The 25461-nt window shown below is 34.0% G+C and overlaps 1 protein-coding gene across 1 annotated transcript in view; it reads left to right on the top strand.

The window, feature by feature from the left end:
* LOC150102637 (synaptosomal-associated protein 25-like) overlaps positions 1-25461 on the top strand; it is a 175907-nt gene that overhangs the window by 136706 nt on the left and 13740 nt on the right. The window contains exons 6-7 of the mRNA XM_090398656.1: positions 3012-3140; positions 13366-13510. Of these exons, the coding sequence (XP_090254782.1) occupies positions 3012-3140; positions 13366-13510 (274 nt within the window). The remainder of the gene's footprint in view (positions 1-3011; positions 3141-13365; positions 13511-25461) is intronic.

The raw sequence follows: 25461 nt of genomic DNA on the forward strand, positions 1-25461 counted from the left end.
AAAGTTTGATCTGTAGAGTGATTTCTAGATTATCTGAGTTTTAGCCAACCCTTTTGTGGGTTAAGAGAGGGGAAGGAAGGGGCATCAAGCAAAGTGTAGTACTGAGACACACACAACAGTTGGTAAAAAAAAAAAAAAAAAATTTTATAAAGTTATGGATAGAGAAGAAAAGGATGCAAGTAGAACACACACAACTCCACTCAAATTTCTTAGAGCATTTAAATAATGTACAAGAATAGATGGAATATGAAATAATAGATGAATTACAAGTGAATACAATAAATTATTTAAAAAAAAAAAAGATATCAAAAGATTTAGAGAGCACATACAACGAATAGATGGTGGAAGACTATCAAAGAAATAATTAAGCATAAACATAAAAGGGGGGGAGAGAGATATAACAATCCTTAAGAAAAGAATGAGAGTATAGTCCTTTACATGCCGAAACAGACTTATGCCTAAATTATAGAAAGAAGATTATTCATTTATAATTTCACATTTCTTATTTTCATAGATAAAGTATAACAAATTCAAAACCAAAGCTTTAATCCAGCAGTAGACATAAATTATCCTTATAATTTAATATCAGTAGAAAGATTAATTCATTACTAAAATCATTCAACTGACTATCATGGATTTAGACCAAGTGGTCTATTCCATTCTCATGCTGTGACTTCTTCAGTCTTCCAGCTGTTCTTTTTCCATTTATTCTATATGTATTCAATATTTTTGATAGTCTGTATATTATACGCTATAATAACACCTAGAACAAAAATGATATTAAAGCAACTATATAACTACAAGAAAGAACATATGCAGATATAAAAACATATGTTACCTTCAGAACTCTGCTAGTGGTATGTTTTTCATTGTAGTTATATCAGTTTTTTTTACTAAATAGCTTAAGGAAATTACAACGTATACTAGGATATACATTAAAATAAATTTTAATACACTTCCAAAATTTCGGCAATGTCACGTTGCTATTTTCACAGGAACTTAAAAACAAGACACGTGCATGCAAGCACAACAAACAGTAAATGAGGACGAAGCAGGAAGCTATTCTTTCTCCTAAAATTCCTGATGGTGCCCCCTAGTGAGCAATGTTGATATTCTTGGGCGATTGGGCTGAAGGTCTTCTGATGTAGGGTTCCCAAATTTGGGGCAGTCTCATGCAACCAAATTTGTTGAGGTTTGGGTTGTTTCTTAGGGCTGAGGCTGATTCCATGAAAAGCATTTTGTATTCGAATTTACTTCTTAATTCAGTTGCTTTAATATCATTCTTGTCTAGGTGTTTAACAGAACTTTCCAGCCCCCCCCCCCCCTCATACATTTGATATAAAGGTTGTATTGAATATAAGCCAGCAGTTTACAGCTGCAGTAAACTGCTGGCATATATTCAGATTTTCTTCATTTATTTTGTGATTCAAAATGGTATAACCAGCTGTTTTTCTGAAGAATTTCATGTCAGATTCAATGTTTTTGTGTACGAGAAAGGACAACAAATTTTTTAATGATATTTTTATTTCAAAACCGAATTGTCATATAGGATAAAATCAGTTTATAATAAGTTATTGATACCACATATCAATGAGTCAGTTATGGTAGGATATTTTTTTCTAGTATATTATTATCCGAGACCTCCAGGGGATCGAGGACTCATTCAGAGAAGCCATACTTCACCTACACCACCTGCATGTGCTATACCGTCTCTTAAACTCATTCACAATTGGTGCACTCACTACTTCAACAGGCAGACTGTTTCACTCAACTCACTCACTGCTCTTCAAAAGAAAAATCTAGCTCTCATTCCTTTCTTAACTGTACACATACTTAACTTCTGTGGATGTCCCCCTTTGTACTCTCTCCACCTTCCATATAACAAAAAATTTCAAGTCGATATTCTATAATGCCTTTCAGAAGTTTATAGAACTTTGCCATCATCCCTCTTAAAAATCATCATCCCTTTAATTTATCACTCACACTAACAGTGTGGTCTATAACATTACTGGTAATATATTTTTCCTAACACTTTAAAGTAGTCATTTTTTCTGAAAAAACAACTTTTGGTTTGATGATACTAAAAATAAAAACATTTTGCAGCTTCATTTGAGGCCTAGCATCATCAAACACATGAGGTACATACTTCCATCATTCGAGCACTTCATTCAATTGGAGCAAGTCTTCAAATTCAAAATTGTTCAAAAAAAAATTCAAATTCAAAAACTTCAAAGCCATGCAATTGTGTTAACCCTTCACTTCACCCCCCTCCCACAAACAGTAATTTCAATTTAATTAAACAATGACATTTAAAATCAAACTTATTTTGTGCATAAATGAATTCAATCTATTTTATGTCTACTACATACATACATGTCAGTTTTTTGATATATGATCTTTGTTGTGAAACAATTGCAAAAACTATTTCATTAAAATTCTTAATGTTTTTACTGACATTAGTTTTTTTTTGTTTTTAAAGATAACACATTTATATTGTTTTTAGGGAAAAAAAGAACATGATTGTTTTTAGAATCGTACCAGAGTGTATAATTTTTGGGTCTTGGGTAACAGTATTAGTTACCTACTAGATGTAATGAGGTATTGAAATAGTAAACAAATGTTGATGGCTTGTTCTAACGAAGTCAGTCAAGTTGCTAGTTTTTACAGACAGTTTTGGTAAGAAATCTATGCCAATTAAATACTAAATAAATGCAGCATCCGTTTTACATGTAAATACTAAAGCAAAATGTTTCCACCCCTTGATTAACTATTAAATAATGCACTAAATTGAACTGTGATCATTGATGTGTGCAATTTAAAACAATATTATTAAATGCATCCATTTTCCCCTCTTATAAAAAGTGATTATTACTATAGACAGTTCTTTAGTTACTATAGAGTACCTGAATCTTGTAAAAACTGTAAAACTAAACTGAAACATTGAAATCGTGAAAAACTTATTTGATTTTTTTTAAAATCCACATTGAGTTTTTTCTTGGATTTTTTTTTAGGGGTTCTGAATTTAAAGAAGATGCAAATACATGGAAAACAAATGAGGATGGTAAAGTCCTGAGTTCTCAACCCCAGCGAATAGTGGATGAAAGAAATGGTACAGGTCCAACTGGAGGATATGTTGCAAAGTAAACTTTCAAATTTACTAATTGAAACACTTGTATATTTTATTTTATTGTTACCATCTGTTTGGTCAAAGCAAATACAAAATCTATTTTAACCAAGTTATAAAACAGAAAAAAGTTCTGTTTTCTTCTCTTCCACAATCCTTATATGGTGTCAATGGGGTATTATATCAAGCAATATTTAGTCTTTATTTGAGCTGTAAGTTAACAGTTAGAATTGAAGGAAGTACAGGAAGATGATTTAATGTTAAATCTGGTGTCAGACAAGGATGTACATTATCCACTCTGTTATAAATTATCTATATGGATCACATTATGAAGGAAAGTGGTATTAAACCTGATATCAAAATTGGAATTGTTAATCTCAGTTCTTTACTTTATGTGGATGTTATACTTCTAAAAAAATCTGGTACAAGTCTGCAAGATTCCCTGACTAAATTGAATAACTGCTGTAATTGATATGATATGAAGGTCAGCAATAAGAAGACAAAGACAATGAAAATAGGCAGAAGCATTGAAAATATCAACTGCATTGTGAATGGAGAACCTATAGAACAAGTAAAACATTTCAGCTACTTAGGCACGATTTTCAGTGAAGATGGTAAATGAAATATAGAAATAGACAACAGAATCAACAAAGCTGGTATGGTAGGAAGTCAACTGAATAAATTTATATGGAATAAGAGAGAAATTAGTCAAAACATTAAATTAGTTGTATAGTGTTCAAGTCAATTTTAACTTATGGATCTGAGAGCTGGGTTAGAAATAAAACACTTGACCAAAGACTAGAGACAACAGATATGAAAGTCCTGGGAAAGATTAGGGGTGTGAACAGATAGCATCAATGGCAATATCATATTAAAAATGAGGATATTGGGAAAGAATATGACATTGTTAGCAGCCAGGAATGTGTTAGCAGAGCTAATCTCGGGTGGTATGGTCACTTAAAAAGAACGGGAGAGGAAAGATTAGCAAAACAAGTGTTCTCTGCCAAGTTGGCAAAAAAAAGACTCAGAAGAAGATATAGGTTGATAGATACAGTAAAAAGTGCCTTAGAAGACAAATATAAGATCTGATAATGTTGGAGTCTTGACAGGTATCAGATTGATTTGGAGGAAAATTGTAGATAGGAATTTAGTAGTGAGGTAAGTTTTTCATGTAGTATTATCATATCCTGTACACTCCTTGAGGGTACATGTCAGGAATTTGATAATGATGATATTATGTTACCCCATTTATTATTGCTTTATCTATATTTAATATATCAGCTGTGCAGTGACCAGTTTTGACTTGTTAATGAGATTGTATTTAAATGTCACATCATTTTGTCCTCTTGGAATACTGACCAACCCCTATGCAGTCTATGATGTATGCCACATTATGCAAGTGACCAAATGAATGAAGAGCACAATTAAATTTGCTAAAAAATTATATTGTTTAATCTTTTTTCCAAGTGTGAGCAAATAGTTTGCACATGAACTAACTTCATAACTGGGCTACTTGTATATAGAGGATGATGACGTCACAAAAATTAAATGTGCCAAGATATTATATTCAATTATTAACTAAGTGAATAAACTTTCTACAACTATCTCTGATCCACAGTATTTTACAGAAACATTGAAACATATTCAGCCATGGTATCTCTTCTGTGTGTAGCTCCCACCAGCATGGTTTCCCCACAGATGTTCGATCCACTGAAGTGGTCTCGAACACTGTATTCCATTGGATGCTTGCAGTGGTATAGCATTCACTGATGTGGCCTTTATTGTTGGCTGTTCAGTGGGTGTCATTCCCTGGCATGTTGTGCAGTTCTCAGTGGTAGGATCTGCATGTCACTGAGTGGAACCACCACTGAGTATTTTAGAGTGATCAACAGTTAATGAGTTTAAATTATCCTTCAGTTTACTCATTGAGGTCAGTGATCTGAAGGATCATCTAGTTTTTGGAGGTGACCCTCATACAAAGGTCAAAATTAGTCTGGGTAGTAATGTTTTCTATAATGTATAGCAATATATACTTCTGAAAGGTGTGTTATGGGATTCTAAATCAATTGATGTGAAGTCATCAGACACTATATACAAGTAGCCTAATTATGAAGATACTTCACATGCAAATCTTGTTTTTTCACACTTCGATAAAGGATTAAACATGAATATAATTTCTTGGCAAATTTAGTTTGATTTCTAATTTTTTTATGTAAATGAATTTTATTCTTGGATGTACTAAAAACATATGATTGACCCAAATTGTGAATAATATACATTGCACAACACTTTACAACAGTGCAATACAGGAGTTCCTATTGTGTAAATGTTATATTGTGTCAATATTTAAAGCAAGTAAAAAAGTTGGAACTTGCCCCCTCGTCTTTGAAACCAAGGACTATCATTCTGTCTACCCAGCTAAGAATGTGGTTAGACAGAATGATTGTCCTTGATTTCAGAATTATGTTACCATGACTTGGTCAGTGTTAAATGATAGGCATTGACAAGCATATGTGATGAATCTATACAATAGTGTATAGATTATTTTAGATAATCAGGTCATCATAAAAATGCTTAAATGTTCAGGGAACCTTTTCAATATTTGTGATGGAAATATACTCTTAGATAATAGATACCTATTATTGCGCTTATATATTTATTGGATGTAAAATAAGAGACCAAGAGTAGGAAAGTAGTAAGCATGTAAAAAATAAATCTCTTTGCAGTCCTAATTTAGGTAGATCTGTTCATTTCACATAAACCTGTCTCCACTATAAAAGGATAATATATTTATCATTATATAGCTTGCCTGGCTGGCCGAGTGGTTAGTGTATCCGCTCTCTAGCCAAAAGACTGCGGGTTCGAAGCCCGCTGTGGGCTCGGATGTTTGTGATTGTAGTGGTGTAGTTGCGGTTAGAATGATCTGTTGAGTAGGTGCCCTCCCTCAATGAGTCTTTGGACTCCCTGGAGGTGTCATATAATAATAATAATAATTATATATAAAATCAAGTTTATTCTTAATATATTTGGCTATCTCCTATTGATAACCCACCAAGATTACTGGATGTGTTATTTCACCTTGCTAAATCTAAACATTTTTAAACTAGAATTCAGTACAAACACCAAATTAAAATCAATCAAAATTATAATTACTGGTATGTATTCCTTAATTTAATGGAGTACAACCTGATTGATTTATAAAGCAACAATCTGAGTTCATTCTTATTCATCGATAAAGATAAACCTAACCAGAACATGCATTTTAGTAGATGATAATCCTGGTTGTATAAAATATGCAAAATTAATATAATAATTGAAGTTGCGATTAAATCAGTTTTGCATTGTGTTCAAATGTAGGCGGGAAATGAAATATTATTTCAGAAGATAATGAATGATTGTCAATATTTATCCAATTAGAAGTTATCTTATGGTATTAGATTAAAAAAAAAAAAAAAGTTGGAATGAAATGTATCAGTTTAGTAACTTGCCAGTTAATGCTAAATCTCATGAAAACCTTGAAAGAACTTTGAAAATATTTTTCAAATATAATTAAAAACTTAGTTATATTATTTGAGAATAGCTGATATAAATTTGAAATTTGTCAGCAGTGACTATTTACATGATTATGTTTTGCTGTTTATACATATGTATATACATATTTTAATAATATAAATGAACGTAGAACTAGTTATTATACAACTGTTTACATTTAAGAAGAAATTAGTGTTGGAGCCCTACTTTAATTTGCCAATTACTTTAATTCATGTTAAGCAGGTTATTTATTAATGTCAGTACTACAAAATAGCTACTGCTCTTTAAAACTTAAAATTAAAAGCAAATAACTAAAAATAACTAAGTTTAAAATGATTAATAGAGCATTTTTTTGAAGATCAAGCACCAAACAAAAGAGTAATTAGTTTCAGAAACTGCCACTTTGTGTGTGTGTGTGTGTGTGTGTGTGTGTGTGTGTGTGTGTGTGTGTGTGTGTGTGTGTGTGTGTGTGTGTGTGTGTGTGTGTGTGTGTGTGTTGATAACTTGTCCTGTACAAATCAATCTACCATTTAATTAGTTGATCAACTTCATTTCTTAAACAATCGAATTTACTGTCATAATATTTACAATTCAGGTGGTGAGCTAACTAAGCTCATTGATCAGAAGCCAATAAACTTCTGTTGTTGATTAACACACACACACACACACACACATATATATATATATATATATATATAAAAGGTAGGGTACAGTGTAATTTAATATAAAAAATTAAGAGGAGTTCATTGTTGTATTAACATCAGGACATAATGCTATGAAATAAAAACTGGGTATAATCAAAGACTTTAAAGTATACATGACCTGTTCTGTCTCTTGATATTTGATGTTCAGCAACTTAAATTGAAACAATCAAAAAAATAAAAAATACATACCATCTGAAGGAAACAAATTCTTTGGATGAACATAATTCTTAAAGGAGTTTAATTTCACAGCAAAAAAAGAGGAGAAAACATCACATCTGGATCTAATTGGTATTTGCATCTCTAATACCACTGTAGTACATTTACAAGGACTAATGTGGCATTTGCCATCACATCTAATATGCAAGGAATCTCTGAAGGCTTTTGAATTGAAGGTGCGTTTTCCAGTCTCATATGGACAGGGTTTTTCATCCTGCAAAACCAAACAGTTGGAGTACATACAATTAAGACATAATATGCTGACCTTAGGGTTTAGTTTAGTTATAATTATGGCTTCAGCCATAATTATAACTAAACAAACAATTGGTTCTCATCATTATAGTATTAACATTTAGAGATAACATTCTTCATTGTGATATTTATTACTTGCTGATCTTTTTTGAATTGAAAATAAGGCTAGTTATGATGTAATACATAATTTTTACTATTATTATACTGATATTGGTTTTCTTTATCATCATCAAATTACTGACATGTATCCTCAAGGGGTTTACAGGATATTATTATAGCACTACATGAAAAACTTACATAATTACATAATTCTTCCTATCAATCTGTTATCTGTCAGGACTCCAGCATTATCAGATCTTATATTTCTGTCTGCACTTTTTACTGTATCAATCCACCTATATATTGGTCTTCCTCTGGGTCTTTTTCCTACCAACCTGGCAGAGAACACTTGTTTTGCTGATCTTTCCTCTCCCATTCTGTTTAAGTGACCATATCACCTAAGATTGGCTCTGCTAACAATTTCAATTTCTTTCCTAATATATCCTTGTTTTTAATATGATATTGCCATTTATGCCATCTGTTCATGCCCCTAATCTTTCTCGACTCACATCTATGGACTCTAGTCTTTGTTCAAGTGTTTTATTTCTAACCCAGCTCTCAGATCATAGTTTAAAATTGGTTTAAACACTGTCTTGTATACAGCTAATTTAGTGTTTTGACCAATTTCTCTTTTATTCCATATAAATTTATTCTGTTGACTTTCTACCATTCCAGCTTTGTTGGTTCTGTTATCTATTTCCACATTTAATTTACTAACTTCACTAAAACTCGTGCCTAAGTAGCTGAAAAGTTTTACTTGTTCTATAGTTCTCCATTCACTATGCAGTTGATATTATCAATGTTTTTGCCTATTTTCATTGTCTTTGTCTTGTTCTTGCTAATTTTCATACCAAATTTATTACAACAGTTATTCAGTTTAGTCAGGAATCTTGGAGACTTGTACTGGATTTATTTAAAAGTGTAACATCATCTGCATAAAGTAAAGAGCTGCGATTAACATCTCCAGTTTTGATGTCAGGTTTAATACCACTTACTTCATAATGTGATTGATATAGATAATGAATGACAGGCGGGATATTTGACAGATTTAACATTAAACTATCTTCCTGTACTCCTTCAGTTCCTACCTGCTGACTTACAACTCAAATAAAGACTAAGTATTGCTTGATATAATGCCCCATTGACACCATATAACTGTAGCATTTTGAATAGACCTGCAAAAGGCATCTTGTCATGCCTTTTGCAGGTCTGCAAAACTTAAATACAAAACTTAAATCTTTGTTATTTTCCCATGATTTCTGAACTATTTGTCGTAAAGTGAAAATCTTATCCTTACAGCCTCTATTGGGCCTGAATCCAGCTTGTTCTTCACCAAGCTTCCCTTCCACAATCCTTCTCAACCATTTCTCAAGTATACTTGCATAAATCTTACCAGGAACATTCAGTAGGGAAATACCTCTGTAATTCTCACATTCAGTTTTATTTCCTTTTTTGTATATGGGTACTATGAGAGCTCTACTACAATCATCTAGAATTCGTCCCTCTGTCCAGGTCTTCCACACTATGCAATGCAGCCACTGCAAGACTTTTATTCTTCCATACTTGAGCATTTCTGGTCGAATGTCATCTATTCCCACTGCCTTTCCACATTTCAGACTTTTGATGGCTTTTCTACTTCAAGTATGGATATGTATTCCTGATTACATGTGCCTGTAGAGTGTTTTTTACTACTGTGCTGTCACTGTCGTTTAACAATTTTTCGAAATAATTACTCCATACATCAAGGATATCTTTTCTCCAGTTTTCTTGTTGCCTTTATCATCTCTAATTCATTTTATAACACTCTTTCCTCCATTTCTGAGCTTTTTCAACAGGCTCCAGAATATTTTGCCACCTTCCTGATATTTATTTTCTGTGTTCTTACCAAAGTCTTCCCATGACTTTTGTTCAGCTAGTTTTACACAGTCAGTAGTAAGTTAGTTTTCTTACATTTGTCGTGACGTTCTATTTTCATGTTGTGTTCTAATTCTGCCATCTTGGTTTCAAGTCACTCTTATAAATAAAATAACTAATTTGCGAATTGATCACCGATCCAAAAGTAGGGAAATTTATAATTATACTGCGCTACCCTATTTTTAGATTAGTCTATATAAAATAGTAGGATCAATTCTTAATTAAGTTAGCAGTCTTCTCATTAGGCCGAATCAATTATTATTATTCTACTTGGGGCACCCGCAAGATTCGAATTTTTATGAACGGTGCAATAAAAAGGAATTCAGGCAAACACAATAATTAGATTAACAAAATAAAACATTTAATATAAGCTATATGACACATACATAAATTCTACCTCTAATTTTAAACAATACAATAAAGTTAAATATTAGGTCAAGTCAATCACATTAGTTCAATCTTCCAAACATTACATACACTTTCTCAGTTTCTGAGTCACAAAATTCTTACACTTAATTAAACACAATAGAACTTCCCATCTGAATGGTTTCCACACAGTTCTCAGCTATGTTATACACTTAAAGAACACCGCAGGCACTAATTGCTGTAAATATCTCTCAACAATTTTTATTTTCAAATTCTCATTCGTAAAGAATTTCCACAGTTAAAGTTAGGTTAAATGTAGCGTAACTAACATTCAATTCTTCATACATTGAAAATGATCAATATGTCAGTACTTACCAGAAACAGTTCCTAGTACATCAATTACGTTGCGAATAACTTTCAAAATATATTTGTTGCACTTAAGAACACATTTATAAGACTTCTCCGCAGTTATAACTAAAACACTATTAATCACGCTTCACGACTATGGATATCAACTGTAGGGTACTTTAATTATCCTTGTTATCACTCATTAAACAATTAAACACTGTGCAGTTCTCCTTAGGGCGATTTAGAATTAAGTTGCAATTCTAGACTAACTGGATTTAATCAGAATTCTTCACTGAACGTCCAGTTTCTTTATATTATCTGATTGCAGCATTAAATTCCTTTAATTATCACTGCTGACTTCACCTTCAGCTAACTATAAAATTCACTTCGTCTTTTTTTCGCTTATAATTATTATCCCGCCCTTGAGAACTTTTTATTTACTTCCACCTCTCTAGTTTATACCCTTGCTTCCTTTCAATTCAAAATTTCCGTTCCAACTCTCTCTTGTTACCTCTATATAATTTTTTTTTTATTATCCTTCTCCTAACTCATGCTCTGTTCCACTCGCGCTCGCTTCTTCGTGCGTCTCCATGACAACAAATAAAATATAATAAAATTGAGCTATTGCATAACTCTAAACTTCTATAACAGAAATAAATAGAGACTATTTACATTTCAATTAATACACAGTTAAATTACAAATATAAGTTCTTACAATATTGACAAAATAATAAATAAAACAGCTTAATAATATTTAATACAGTATTTTCATTATTAATACATATATCTTTGATTAATTAATTTAATATTAGACAAAATTAAGGTAGTTATATGAATATTTAATTGTAAAATAAGTGATTTACATTAAATAATATTTACAAGTTTTGCCTATGTGATGGAAGATCATGTTGGATTCTGAAACAAATAATAATTACTCTAATCTCTACATAATCAGAATCCAACACATTTATCTCTGTATTCTCTAAAAACATAAGCTGACTTATTTGTCAGGAACTTTCAGTATGCTCTCTTCTTTTCTTTCACTGCCTCTTTAACTTCCTGTGTCCGCCATCGAGTTCTGATTTTTCTAACTTTGCAGACAACCTCACCACATGCCTCTCTGACTGAATCAATCATATTTTCTTCAGGGCTTGTCACGCAACCTTCAAGGTTTGGTTCTTGTTCTCAAACTTTTTCACTTTTCCTTGAATGATGTTTGTGTATTTTAGTATACAGTTCACATCTAAGAGCTGCTCAACTTTTGTTCTCTTTAAAACTTTCTTACATATACTTCTTTACAGAATGAAATTCAATTTTATCCTGCTGAAGACTCAATGGTGACAACTTCAAATTTCAAATCCTGTATATACTCTAGTGTCCTGCACCAGTGAGAAAACATCTCTATCAACAATAACATTGTCAGTGATACTCTTATTCCTTGCCTCTTCTCTCTGTGTTAATTTGTGCATATTTTTATGTTGGAAACATTGTGTTAGTAATAACCAGTCTATGTCCTGAGCAGAAATCCAACAGTTATTTGCCATTATTATTAGCATTTCTCTTTTCTCCATTTCCCAAAATATTTCTGTATGTCTTACAATACGTTTCTGCTCTGCTATTTAGATCTTCAACAAAGACCCCTTTTCTTTTTTCATTGTGTCAGTTGCTTTCTCTAAAGCCTCAAAAAATTCTTCCACTTCTATGTTAGTAGAACCTTCTGTGGGACCATAGGCACTAATAAGTCTCATTGTCCAGTTCCCCCATTCTGATATTTGCCCACATCATTCTACTTGATATTGCCTACCATTCAAGATTATATTTAGTGTTGAATACTATAACTACTCCTTCTTTTCCCCAATTGTTATTGTCTGAATATGACATTTTTTATTTATTGCTCAGAAAGATCTCACCAGTTTTTGCCTTTTTTGTTTCAGTTGATTATGTTGATCTAATACTTATCGAATTCTTCTGCTAGTTCCATTTCCTTGCCATTCAGACTTCTTATGTTGATAGTACCGATGTTGAACTCTGATGATGTTGGGTTTTCAGGATTTGTTCCAGTATTAGAATACAATTTGGTCGGTTAAATCCCAAATTGCCAGCACATCCTCATTCGTTCAGCATCCAGGTAGATACCTAACAGGGTGCACCATGAGAAGGTGAGAATTGGACATAAAGTCAAAAGCCCAGTCGATTCTCTGGATTCCTTTAAAGGCTATGTGGAGGTCTCCTCTCAGTTATACAGCTTTGACCCTTTATTTAATGCAAAATTAGTTGCCCTTTAATGTTGAGACAATTATAAGAACTTAATAAATACTGTAGATTATATAATAAACTGCAGTCTATAAATAACATGTTTACCCTTGAATGATAAACACAAAGCTTATTTCAAAGCTTAACATGTTCGCTGCCATGCTACTTCGGCATAGTCTGTTCCCGTACGCCGAGCAGTTTCACTTTTTCCAGGTCAGTACGGTAATCTTGTTGCCGGGAGTAAGCATCATACGAGTATACTCGTAGTTGGCTTGTGCAGAGCATATACCATCTATGAGGATACACAGTTTTGCTGCTAGCTCCACAAGCCAAGCATTTTCACTTCTTCAAGGTCAGTACGGTAATCTCGTTGCTGGCTTGTGTAGCTCATATACCAACTACGAGTTTACTCGTAGTTGGCAGCGAACATGTTAAAACAAACGTTAATTTGCCTCAGCTTATCTGAAATATTTATGAACCTGCATTAGTATATTTCATATATATTTTCTTTCATTAAATCTGTCTCATCAAATAATTGTTAAATACACTTTTTAATAGAATTACAAATGATGCTCGTGAAGATGAAATGGAGGACAACATGGTCCAAGTGAGCAGTATGATTGGTAACCTTCGCAATATGGCTATTGATATGGGTAATGAAATAGAATCTCAAAATGTTCAATTAGAGACAATCAATCGAAAGGCAAGTTTTATTTTATATTTTATACAGTAATAATATTTATAATTGTTATATAAATAACTGTTTTCCTTTTTACTTTTCTTTTATACTCTTTGCTGATTAATTACTATAAACTTTTTATAACAAAATGTGGAAATAATTCAGGTGCATATATTACTTTAAGTTAATCTATGCATATTTCCTAATCTTGAATCTTGAATATTTCCTAAAAGCCTTCTGTATATGACTCAGATAGTAATGGGGATGTCCTATGGTTGGAAAGAGTTTGAATCCCATCTAGAATGTAAAGAACTTTTCAGTGGAAGGCAAGTATCATATAGAGCATCGGTTCCCAACTGGCGGTACACGTACCTCCGGAGGTACATGCTGGGTCATTGGGGTACACAAAAAATAATCAGTAATGGTGGAAAAACAAGTAAAGTAAATTATTTACATTAAGATAGGCACTGAACAAAAGTATCAGTATTTAAAAACAAGGGGTACAATTTATAGAAATGGGTTTAAAAGGGGTACGCAAGTGGAAAAAAAAGGTTGGGAACCACAAATATAGAGGAAGACAGGGTTTTCCCTCCCAGAAATTTCAGTCCTGCAGACAAACCAGCCAGAAAAATGCAGACTGTAGATAGAATTACCTGCCCTGTCAGAGCAAAAATTACATTTTCTAGTAACCCAAGTTGCTTGGCTTAAATCAAATTTGATCCCATATAATGAGAAGTTACTAATTAATTGTTGTGTTGAATACATTACATGCACACAGCAAATTTTACATTACACACAGATACATTATTCAGGAACCCTTCTATCCCACATCTACTGCATTACTTCCTGTGTATTTTATAATGAAAATTGCACTTTGGGAGAAAGAATAAAATAAATCTATCCTAGCAGACGTAGAAATTTTCCTCCACCTCTAGCATGTCTGTATCCTGGTGCAAAGAAAAGATAATAGCTACTGGAAACATTATTCTAAAGACTAAATACAACTTTTTCAAGTCCCTTCAGGCAATATGTAGGATGCTAGCTTCATGCCACATATTAAAACCATCTTTTACCAAAAAATATTCACAATGTCCTTGTTACAGTAGGATGTAAACCCATAGCTTGTAGCAGAGAACTGAAACACCATCCACCCTGTTGATTAAAGTGCTACATTTCAGCGTTTTATTACTATTTAGTTGAATGTAAAGAACACATCCGACTAGGTATAGAGATTGTCGTATATGCAAAGAATGTCGTATATGCAGAGTTAAAGATTGGTACTATCAACAAAAAAGCCTGAATGGCAAAGAAATGGAGCTAGTGGAGGAAGTAGATAAGTACCGGATCGACATAATAGGGGTTACTGAAACAAAAAAGACAAAAACTGGTGAGATCTTTCTGAGCAATAAATACAAAATATTATATTCAGGCAATGACAATCAAGGAAAAGAAGGAGTAGCCATAGTATTCAACAAAAAATACGAGGCTCATCTTCTTGAATGGCAGGCAGTGTCAAGTAGAGTGATTTGGGCAAATATCAGAATGGGGAACTGGACAATGAGAATTATTTGTGCCTATGGTCCCACAGAAGGTTCTACTAAGGTAGAAGTGGAGAAATGTTTTGAGGCTCTAGAGAAAGCTACTGACACAATGAAAAAGGAAAAGTTGGTCCTTGTTGGGGATCTAAATAGCAGAGTAGGAAGTAATTGTCAGACATACAAAAATGTTTTGGGAAAATTTGGAGAAAAGAGCAAAGCAAATAATAATGGCAAATACCTATCGGATTTCTGCTCAGGACATGGACTGGTTATTACTAACACCATGTTCCAACATAAAAATGTGCACAAGTTCACATGGAGAGAAGAGGCAAGGAATAAGAAAAGTCTCATTGACTATGTTATTGTTGATAGTGATGCTTTCTCCCTGGTGCAGGACACCAGAGTGTACAGAGGATTTGAAATTGAAAGTGATCACTATTTAGTCTTGAGCAGGATAAAATTGAATTTCATATTGAAAAGAATGACATGTAAGAAAGTTTTAAAGCAAATAAAAGTTGAGCAGCTCTCAGATGTGAACTGTAGACTAAAATACACAAAGATTATTGAAGGGAAATTGAAAGAGTTTGAGAACAGAAACCTAACTTTGGAGATTCAGTGGCAAGCCTTGAAGAAAACCCTGATTGATTCAGCTAGAGAGGCATGTGGTGAGGTTGTCTGCAAGGATAAAAAAATCAGAACTCCCTAGTGGACACAGGAAGTTAAAGAGACAGTGAAGGAAAAGAAGAAAGCATATCAAAAGTTTCCTAGCAAATAAGAAAGCTAAACAGTGTGTAAAACTAGCTAAACAAAAGACATGGGAGGACTTTGGCAAGAACATAGAAAATAAATATCAAGAAGGTGGCAAAATATTCTGGAGGTTGTTGAAGAAGTTTAGGAATGGAGGAAAGAGTGTTCTAAAAGGAGTTAGAGATGATAAAGGTGACATGAAAACGGGAGAAAAAAATGGAGTAATTACTTTGAAAATTTGCTAAATGAAACAAGCAGTGATGACAGCACAGTGATAAAAAAAAACACTCACCAGGCATGCAGTCAGGAACACATATCCATACTTGAAGTAGAAAAAGCCATCAAAGGCTTGAAATGTGGAAAGACAGCAGGAGTAGATGATATTCAACCATAAATACTGAAGTATGGTGGAATAAAAGGCTTACAGTGGCTGCACTGCATAGTTCAGAAAGCCTGGACAGAGGGACGAATTCCCATTGATCGGAGTAGAGCTCTCATAGTACTCATATATAAAAAGGGAAATAAAACTGAATGTGAGAATTACAGAGGTATATCCCTACTGAGTGTTCCTGGTAAGATCTATGCAAGTATACTTGAGAAACAGTTGAGAAGAATCGTGGAAGAAAAACTTGGTGAAGAACAAGCTGGATTCAGGTCAAATAGAGGCTGTCACGATCAGATCTTCACTTTACGACAAATAGTCGAGAAAGCATGGGAATATAACAGAGATCTGTATTTAAGTTTTGTTGATTTGGAAAAGGCATATGACAAGGTGCCAAGAGAGAAGCTATTCAATACACTACAGTTATATGGTGTCAATTGGGCATTATATCAAGCAATACTTAGTCTTTATTTAAGTTGTAAGTCAGCAGTTAGAATTGAAGGAAGTACAGGAAGATGGTTTAATGTTAAATCTGGTGTGAGACAAGGATGTACATTATCCCCTCTGTTATTCATTATCTATATGGATCACATTATGAAGGAAAGTGGTATTAAACATGATATCAAAATTGGAGATGTTAATGTCAGCTCTTTGCTTTATGCGGACGATGTTATACTTCTAAATAAATCTGCTACAAGTCTGCAAGATTCCCTGACTAAATTGAATAACTGTTGTAATAGATATGGTATTAAGGTCAGCAATAAAAAGAGAAAGACAATGAAAATAGGCAGAATCATTGAAAATGTCAACTGTGTTGTGAATGGAGAACCTGTGGAACAAGTAAAACATTTCAGCTATTCAGGCACGATTTTTAGTGAAGATGGTAAATTAAATATGGAAATGGACAACAGAATCAACAAAGCTGGTATGGTAGGAAGTCAATTGAATAAATTCATATGGAATAAGAGAGAAATTAGTCAGAACACTAAATTAGCAGTATACAAGACAGTGTTCAAACCAGTTTTACCTTATGGATCTGAGAGCTGAATCAGAAGTAAAACACTTGACCAAAGACTAGAGACCGCAGACAGGAGAGTCCTGAGAAAGATTATACGCATGAACAGATGGCATCAATGGCAATATCATATTAAAAACAAGAATATTAGGAAAGAACTTGATATTGTCAGCATCCAGGCATGCATTAGCAGAGCTAATCTCAGGTGGTATGGTCACTTAAACAGAATGGGCGAGGAAAGATTAGTAAAGCAAGTGTTCTCTGCCATGTTGGCAGCAAAATGACCCAGAGGAAGACCAAGATATAGGTGGATTGATACAGTACTAAGTGCCTTATACGATAGAAATATAAGATCTGGTAATGTTGGAGTCTTGACAACTAACAGACTGATTTGGAGGAAAATTGTAGATACAAACTTAGTAATGAAGTAAATTTTTCATGTAGTACTATCATATCCTCTGCACCCTTTAAGGGTACATGGCAGGAATTTGATGATGATGATGACATTTAGTACCATGAGATACCTAAGGGTTAGATAATCGAGAGCCTCCAAATCACCCAGTATGAGAGCACTAGGCAATGAAAATCATATGTTACATAGACTTTCACAAACATTCATGGCATTGTAAAATTTGAACCCACAACCTGTTGGTTGGAAAGGAAAGTGCTACATATTCAGCCAACCAGACCAGTTGGAAAAATGTACAAGACATGTCCAGAAAGTAAATTCTATTCAGAATTTACTACCAATTAAGATATGGGAGAGGGGGTCGTGCATGTGTGGTTGCATAGTGTGACTCAGCTAGCTGTTGACTATTTTACTTTCATTGCATTATTGTTTGTTGTCTTCTACAAATAATTTATAATGAATTTTGTGATTAAAAAAAAGGGGGGGAATCCCAGTTGTGAGGTTTGTGGTGTGATAAAGTTTTTGTTGGCAGAAAACAGTAGTGCTGCAGAAATTCACTGACAAATGTGTATGGTTTTCAGGTCTAACGTAATGAGTGACAGTAAGGTTAGGCATTGGTGTATGTCATTTGTTTAAAGAATAGCGCAACAATGTTCACCATGAAGAATGCATTGACAAGCTAAATGTGGTGGTAACAGGCGATTTGGTGAAAAGATCAAACACAAAAATTTGTGAGAGAATCATTGTTTCACAATTATGAAACTTTCTTTTGAATTCCCACATTTCATACTCAGTCATTCATGAAATTATGACTGAGCCATAAGAAATTATGTGCCAGATAGTTACAAAATTGCTGGACTGATGTGCATAAGCAGCATCAAGTAGAATTGACTCAAGAATTTTTGAAGTGTTACGAAAATGAAGGAGATGAACTTTTTTTTTCTCATATCGTGACTGGTAACAAAATGTGGATTTCACATTTTGTTGCAAGTCACATTTTGTAACAAAATTCAAGTTGGTACCATCAGTCAAAAAAATGAGGCAGCTGTCTTCTGGGAACAGAAAAGGGATCTTGCTCATCAATTTTTGTCAGCGAGGAACCACAATTAATGCTGATGTGTGTTATGAAACACTAAGAAACCCATTTGAGCAATTCAGAGAAAAAGACAAGGAATGCTGTCATCAGGGATTGTGCTTTTGCATGACATACACAGGTTCATTCTGCAGCTCAAATTGTTCAGCAAATTCAGAAGTTTGAGTAGAAACCACGTAATCCTGTGAGCTATCCTGAATACTTTAGCAATATCTACTACTACCACCACCACCACCACCAAATCCCTGACTTCATCAATTTCATGGAGTGTAGTTTCCTCAGTGTGGTACATAGCGTGTAATCTTTGTATTCCAAAAAGCATAACTGTACACTTTTCCCCATTAAATTGATATCCATTATGTTTTGCACATAGTGTCAGCATATTTAAATCATCCTACAAGATCTCTACATCATCTTGATTAACTATTATCCTACCCAGCTTTGTATCATCTGCAAACAACTAAATATCTGCTTTCAAATTATTTCCCTGCAGCACACCCCTAATCACCTGGATTCTGCTCCTTCATATCATACTTTTTGGTATCTGTCTATCAGCCACCCTTTTATCCCTATCGCCAATTTCATATCCATCCCCATTCGTTGCAGTTTGCATAACAGAGTTCCGTGTAGTATCCTACAGTTTTAACTTTGGTATTTATAATTACAGGATTATTTGATTAATGAAATTTAGTGAGAAAAGTGCTTTTTTTCTTTTTTTAACGATAGATTGTCTATTACATATGTTGCATGTATCAGATACATGTGTATGGTTAATATTGGTTAAATTAATGCATTGATTTGATTATGAAATTTATTATTGGAAACGATAACTATTATTTAATTTAAATGAATCATTATCATCAAATTCCTGACATATACCCTCAAGGGGTGTACAGGATATGATAGTACTATATGAAAAATTTACATCATTACTAACTTCCTATCTACAATTTACCTCAAAATCAGTCTGTTACCTATCAAGACTCCAATATTATCAGATCTTATATTTCTGTCATCTAAGGCACTTTTTACTGTATCAATCCGCCTATATCTTCGTCTTCCTCTGGGTCATTTTCCTACCAACTGGGCAGAGAACACTTGTTTTGCTAATCTTTCTATTTAAGTGACCATGCCACCTGAGATTAGTTCTCCTAACGTATTCCTGGTTGCATTAGGAGAGCTAATCAATGTCAAGTTCTTTCCTAATATCTTCATTTTTTAAAATGATATTGCCATTGATGCCATCTGTTCACTCCCCTAATCTTTCTCAGGGCCCTCATATCTGCGGTCTCTAGTCTTTGGCCAACTGTTTTATTTCTGACTCAGCTCTCATATCCATAAGTTAAAATAGGTTTGAACACTGTATTGTATACAGCTAATTTAGGGTTTTGACTAATTTCTTTCTTATTCCATATAAATTTATTATATATGTCAGTTGTATTATATATGTTTATTATATATATATAGGAAGTTGACTTCCTACCATACCAGCTTTGTTGATTCTGTTGTCTGTCTATTTCCATATTTAATTTACCATCTTCACTAAAAATTGTGCCTAAGTAGCTGAAATGTTTTACTTGTTCTATAGGTTCTCCATTCACAATGCAGTTGATATTTTCAATGCTTCTGCCTATTTTCGTTGTCTTTGACTTGTTATTGCTGACCTTCATACCATATCTATTACAACAGTTATTCAATTTAGTCAGGGAATCTTGCAGACGTGTAGCAGATTTATTTAGAAGTATAACATCGTCCGCATAAAGCAAAGAGCTGACATTAACATCTCCAATTTTGATATCATGTTTAATACCACTTTCCTTCATAATGTGATCCATATAGATAATTTAAAACAGATGGAATAATGTACATCTTGACTGACACCACATTGACATTAAATCATCTTCTTGTACTTCGATTCTAACTGCTAACTTACAACTTGAATAAAGACTAAGTATTGCTTGATATACTGCCCTATTGACACCATATAACTATAGTGTATTGAATAGCTTCTCTCTTGGCACCTTGTCATATGCCTTTTCCAGATCTGCAAAACTTAAATACACATCTTTGTTATATATTCCCATGATTTCTAAACTATTTGTCATAAAGTGAAAATATGATCCTGACAGCCTCTATTTGACCTGAATCCAGCTTGTTCTTCACCAAGCTTCTCTTCTACAATCCTTCTCAACTGTTTCTGAAGTATACTTGCATATATCTTACCAGGAACACTCAGTAGAGAAATACCTCTGTAATTCTCACATTCAGTTTTATTTTCCTTTTTATATATGGGCGCTATGAGAGTTCTGCTCTAATCATCTGGAATTCGTCCATCTGTCCAGGCCTTCTGAACTATACAGTGCAGCCACTGTAAGACTTATACTGGCATACTTCAGCATTTCTGGTCAAATATCATCTACTCCTGCTGCCTTTCCACATTTCAGGCTTTTGATGGCTTTTCTACTTCAAGTATGGATATGTATTCCTGATTACATGCCTGTAGTGTATTTTTTACTACTGTGCTGTTATCACTGCTTGTTTCACGTAGCAATTTTTCGAAGTAATTACTCCATATTTCAAGGATATCTTTTTCTTCTGTTTTCATGTCACCTTTATCATCTCTAATTCCTTTTACAGCACTCTTTCCTCCATTCTTAAGCTTCTTCAACAATCTACAGAATATCTTGCCACCTTCTTGATATTTATTTTCTGTGTTCTTACTAAAGTCCTCCCATGACTTTTGTTTAGCTAGTTTTACACAGCGTTTAGCTTTCTTACATTTGTCTCTGTATTCTCTAAGAACACAAGCTGACTTATTTGTCAGGAACTTTTGATATGCTTTCTTCTTTTGTTTCATTGCCTCTTTAACTCCCTGTGTTCACCATGGAGTTCTGATTTTTCTATCCTTACAGACAACCTCACCAGATGCCTCTCTGGCTGAATCAATCAGTGTTTTCTTCAGGGCTTGCCACTGAATCTCCAAGGTTTGGTTCCTGTTCTCAAACTCTTTCATTTTTCTTCAATAATGTTTGTGCATTTTAGTCTACAGTTCCATTTGAGAGCTGCTCAACTTTTATTTGCTTTAAAACTTTCTTACATGTTCTTCTTTTCAATATGAAATTCAATTTTATTCTGCTCAAGAGTAAATGGTGATCACTTCTAATTTCAAATACTCTATACACTCTGGTGTCCTGCACCAGGGAGAAAACATCACTATCAACAATAACATAGTCACTGAGACTTTGTTATTCCTTGCTTCTTCTCTCCATGTGAATTTGTGCACATTTTTATGTTTAACATTGTGTTAGTAATAACCAGCCCATGATCTGAGCAGAAATCCAACAGGTATTCGCCATTATTATTAGCTTTGCTCTTTTCTCCAAATTTTCCCAAAATATTTTGCCATGTCTGACAATCATTTCCTACTCTGCTATTTAGATCCCCAACAAATACCAACTTTTCCTTTTTCATTGTACCAGTTGCTTTTTCTAAAGCATAAAAAAATTCCTCCATTTCTACTTTAGTAGAACCTTCTGTGGGACAATAGGCACAAATAAGTCTCATTGTCCGATTCCCCATTCTGATATTTGCCCACATTACTCTACTTGAGAGTGCCTACCATTCAAGAAGATTAGCCTCGTATTTTGTGTTGAATACTATGGCTACTTCTTCTTTTCCTTGATTGTCATTTCCTGAATATAAAAACCAGTTTTTGTCTTTTTTGTCTCCGTCACCCCTATTATGTCGATCTAGTACTTATCTAATTCCTCAACTAACTCCATATTTCTTTGCTGTTCAGGCTTCTTATGTTGATAGTACTGATCTTGAACTTTGGTGATGCTGAATTCGGGTGGATTTTAGGATTTGTTCCAGTAGCTGACTTTTCGCTGTTTAATTTAAATGGATTCATGATATAAAAAAACCTACTTCTTTTTTTATCAACGAAATATACCATATAGAAATGAGCTGCCATTACAACATGTAATGGCAGCTCATTTCTACAGCTTCATGACTTTTTTTTTTTTTTTTATGTTGCCACTATATATGAGTGGTTGGATGGTCAACCTATAGTACGTTAGTACCATATATGGGTAGTGAGCTGGGAAAGGAAAAAGTTGTTTACATTTGATTTAAAAGCCTGTATATTCCTTGGGAAATACATCAAGGGGAAGACTATTCCACAGTACAGCAGTAGCAGGGATGAGGGAGGAGGAGGAAAAGAAACTTGTCTAGAGTTGGGTTTGTCAAATGAAAGGGAGGAGTGCAATGTGCTGTCGTCTGCAAAACTGTGTATTGGGGTGGAGGTCAACTGAAGTAGGTCATTGATATACAGAAGGAAGAGAGTCGGTGAGAGACCTAAACCTTGTGGGACCCCACCATTAGTTGGATGGTGAGAGGATAGGAAGCCGTCTACCATCGCACGTAGTGCGCATCTAGACAGGAAGCTGATAATCCATCTGCAGAAGTCCTGAGACATTCCAAATGATGGGAATTTGCTTTGTAACCCTTGTGGTCAAAAGTGAAAACTGGAAAAATGGTAGAACACGTTCAAAGTTTTGTTTCTTCCATGAACCTAACTCTAATTCATAATGCAGAGACTATGGGAAATTAGGATGTTATTTATTAAAGCTCACATAACAGTTAATAAGAACCAGTTAAGTCATAAAAGTGGGGTGAAGTTACGTACAGTAACATCATTTGAGGTTTGGTTTGCAATGTCACATTCACGTTTAAAATGACTTCAGTTGATTTGCTCATGTGCACTGAACTCCATGCTGAACAAGACTGGACCTGCAAGTAATGGATGTAGTAATGGTGTTCCTGAAGACTTTTCTCATTAGGACATTCGTCAAAAATATGAACAATAGCACCTGATACTGTATTTATTCGGATATAACATGCCCTCACCTATATCTCGCACGCACCCATGTATTTACTTTACAAAAAAAGAACTTATAAAATTTCACATATAGTTCGCACACGAAAAAATTTTAAAACTTTAAAATTAAGTAATAGAAGTGAATGTTTTGGCAGTTTCAGATATTTTGGAATTTTGTTTGAAGAGAATCAGCATTTTAACTCAACAATCATCAGTTTGTCTTTTCATTGAGTTGCACAATCTTTAATACAGTCCGACCACATAAGCGAGAGCTGTCGCTGGCAGACTGCCAAGAAGAGTGAATTCATGTTGAAGGGGGGGGGGAGAAATAAGTGATCTATGAATTGGTCACCAACATGTGAAAGCACGTGCTTTGTACGTAAAATTTTCCAACTGTTATACGAGCAAAATAGTTACCACTTTAAAAACTACAATGATCATAAAAGAGAAGTTAATTTTCTGACGTGTAATAATAAACACTCATCCCACAATACGGATTGATTGCTCTATTATCGGAATGGATTCTTCTTCTTTTGACATGCGCAGAAGTGTCAATGGGTATCGTATCTGTGGGTGTACTGTACCACACCAATCATTATGTATGGAGATGGAAGGAACCATTAGAGGAAATGTGGGAGTGAGGGCATTCACTTCTACTCTATCTTGGATTGCACGGGAGGGATTAAGATTTAGAGACCATCGTTAGACCTGTTGTGCAACTGGATTTTGAGAGCTTGTTACATGATTTTGCCAGAAATAATTAATTTAATTGCAGAAGCATTGTCGCTAAAAAAATTCAAATATATCTTGTGATGAAGGTGAGCGGTTGATCGTGTAAATAATGTTCATAATTAAAATTTAAATGCATTTATTTTATAAATAATGTGAGCAATTATAAATTATAATGAATACTTAGGATTTAATTATAAATGTCAATTTCATTTTTTCCTGAAAACCTTTCGTTTCTGAAAATCCCCACATATATCTTGCACTACATTTTTTTTTAACTTTAATTTGGGGGGGAAAAGTGTGAGTTATATTTGAGTAAATATGATACCTAGAAGAGAGCAAGATGGTTGTAAAAGTTTATCTCTGGTAGATGGGCATGTGGTTAAATATTTTCAGGATTCTTATGATTGGTTTAGAGATGTCATTGTTGTCAGGAATCAGGAGTCTACCTTCAGCAGATTACGTGAAATGGGATTGTAGATGTCTGTGTTGCACTAAATCTTTGTGGGGATTAAATCCATTTAATTGCATGATACTTGATGCCCTGAACACCTCGTGAGGGTACATATCAGGAAGCTGATGGTGATGAAGAAGATGATACTTGGATGATTGCCAATTCTTGTTGTAGGTTGAAGCAGGGAGACTAGACAAAATGCTCTGTTGAGTAAGTTTTGATGATACTTGTTATTTTAATGGATAAGTCACAAACTTATGCTGTCTACTAGTGAAGGTCAGTTTGCAATACACAGAACTGGATATGGCATCTGGATTAGGAGAGCAGAATATCTTGGAAGGCCAATTTTCCATCTTTTTTTTTTATTTTTATAGTGAGCTTGATATAATATATTTAGTTTAATCCTTTAACCAAGTGTAAGCAAACAAAGTTTGTACCTGAAGCATCTTCAGGACTGAGGCAACTCGTAGTAAAGGTGGACCAAGCTCTCATCACTCCTTGTCTCAGTATTTCCCATAATGGAAAGCACATCTTCTTGCGGACATGTATAATGCTATGCATTAAGGGAAGGGCCACTATCCAGACTGGTTTCAACCTTTATTGGGGTCTCGTCAGTGGGAGGCAGATCCAAAGGTGGTGATACTAAGGCAGAAGCAATGGATAGGTCATATTTACTTATACGAGTTGCCTAAAGGTGTGCCACCTTATTATTGATTTAGAGAAAACTCT

Source organism: Typopeltis vanoorti, chromosome 10, assembly GCF_054136105.1.
Source record: "Typopeltis vanoorti isolate ZY-2024b chromosome 10, IOZ_Tvanoo_1.0, whole genome shotgun sequence".
Classification (NCBI taxonomy): domain Eukaryota; kingdom Metazoa; phylum Arthropoda; class Arachnida; order Uropygi; family Thelyphonidae; genus Typopeltis; species Typopeltis vanoorti.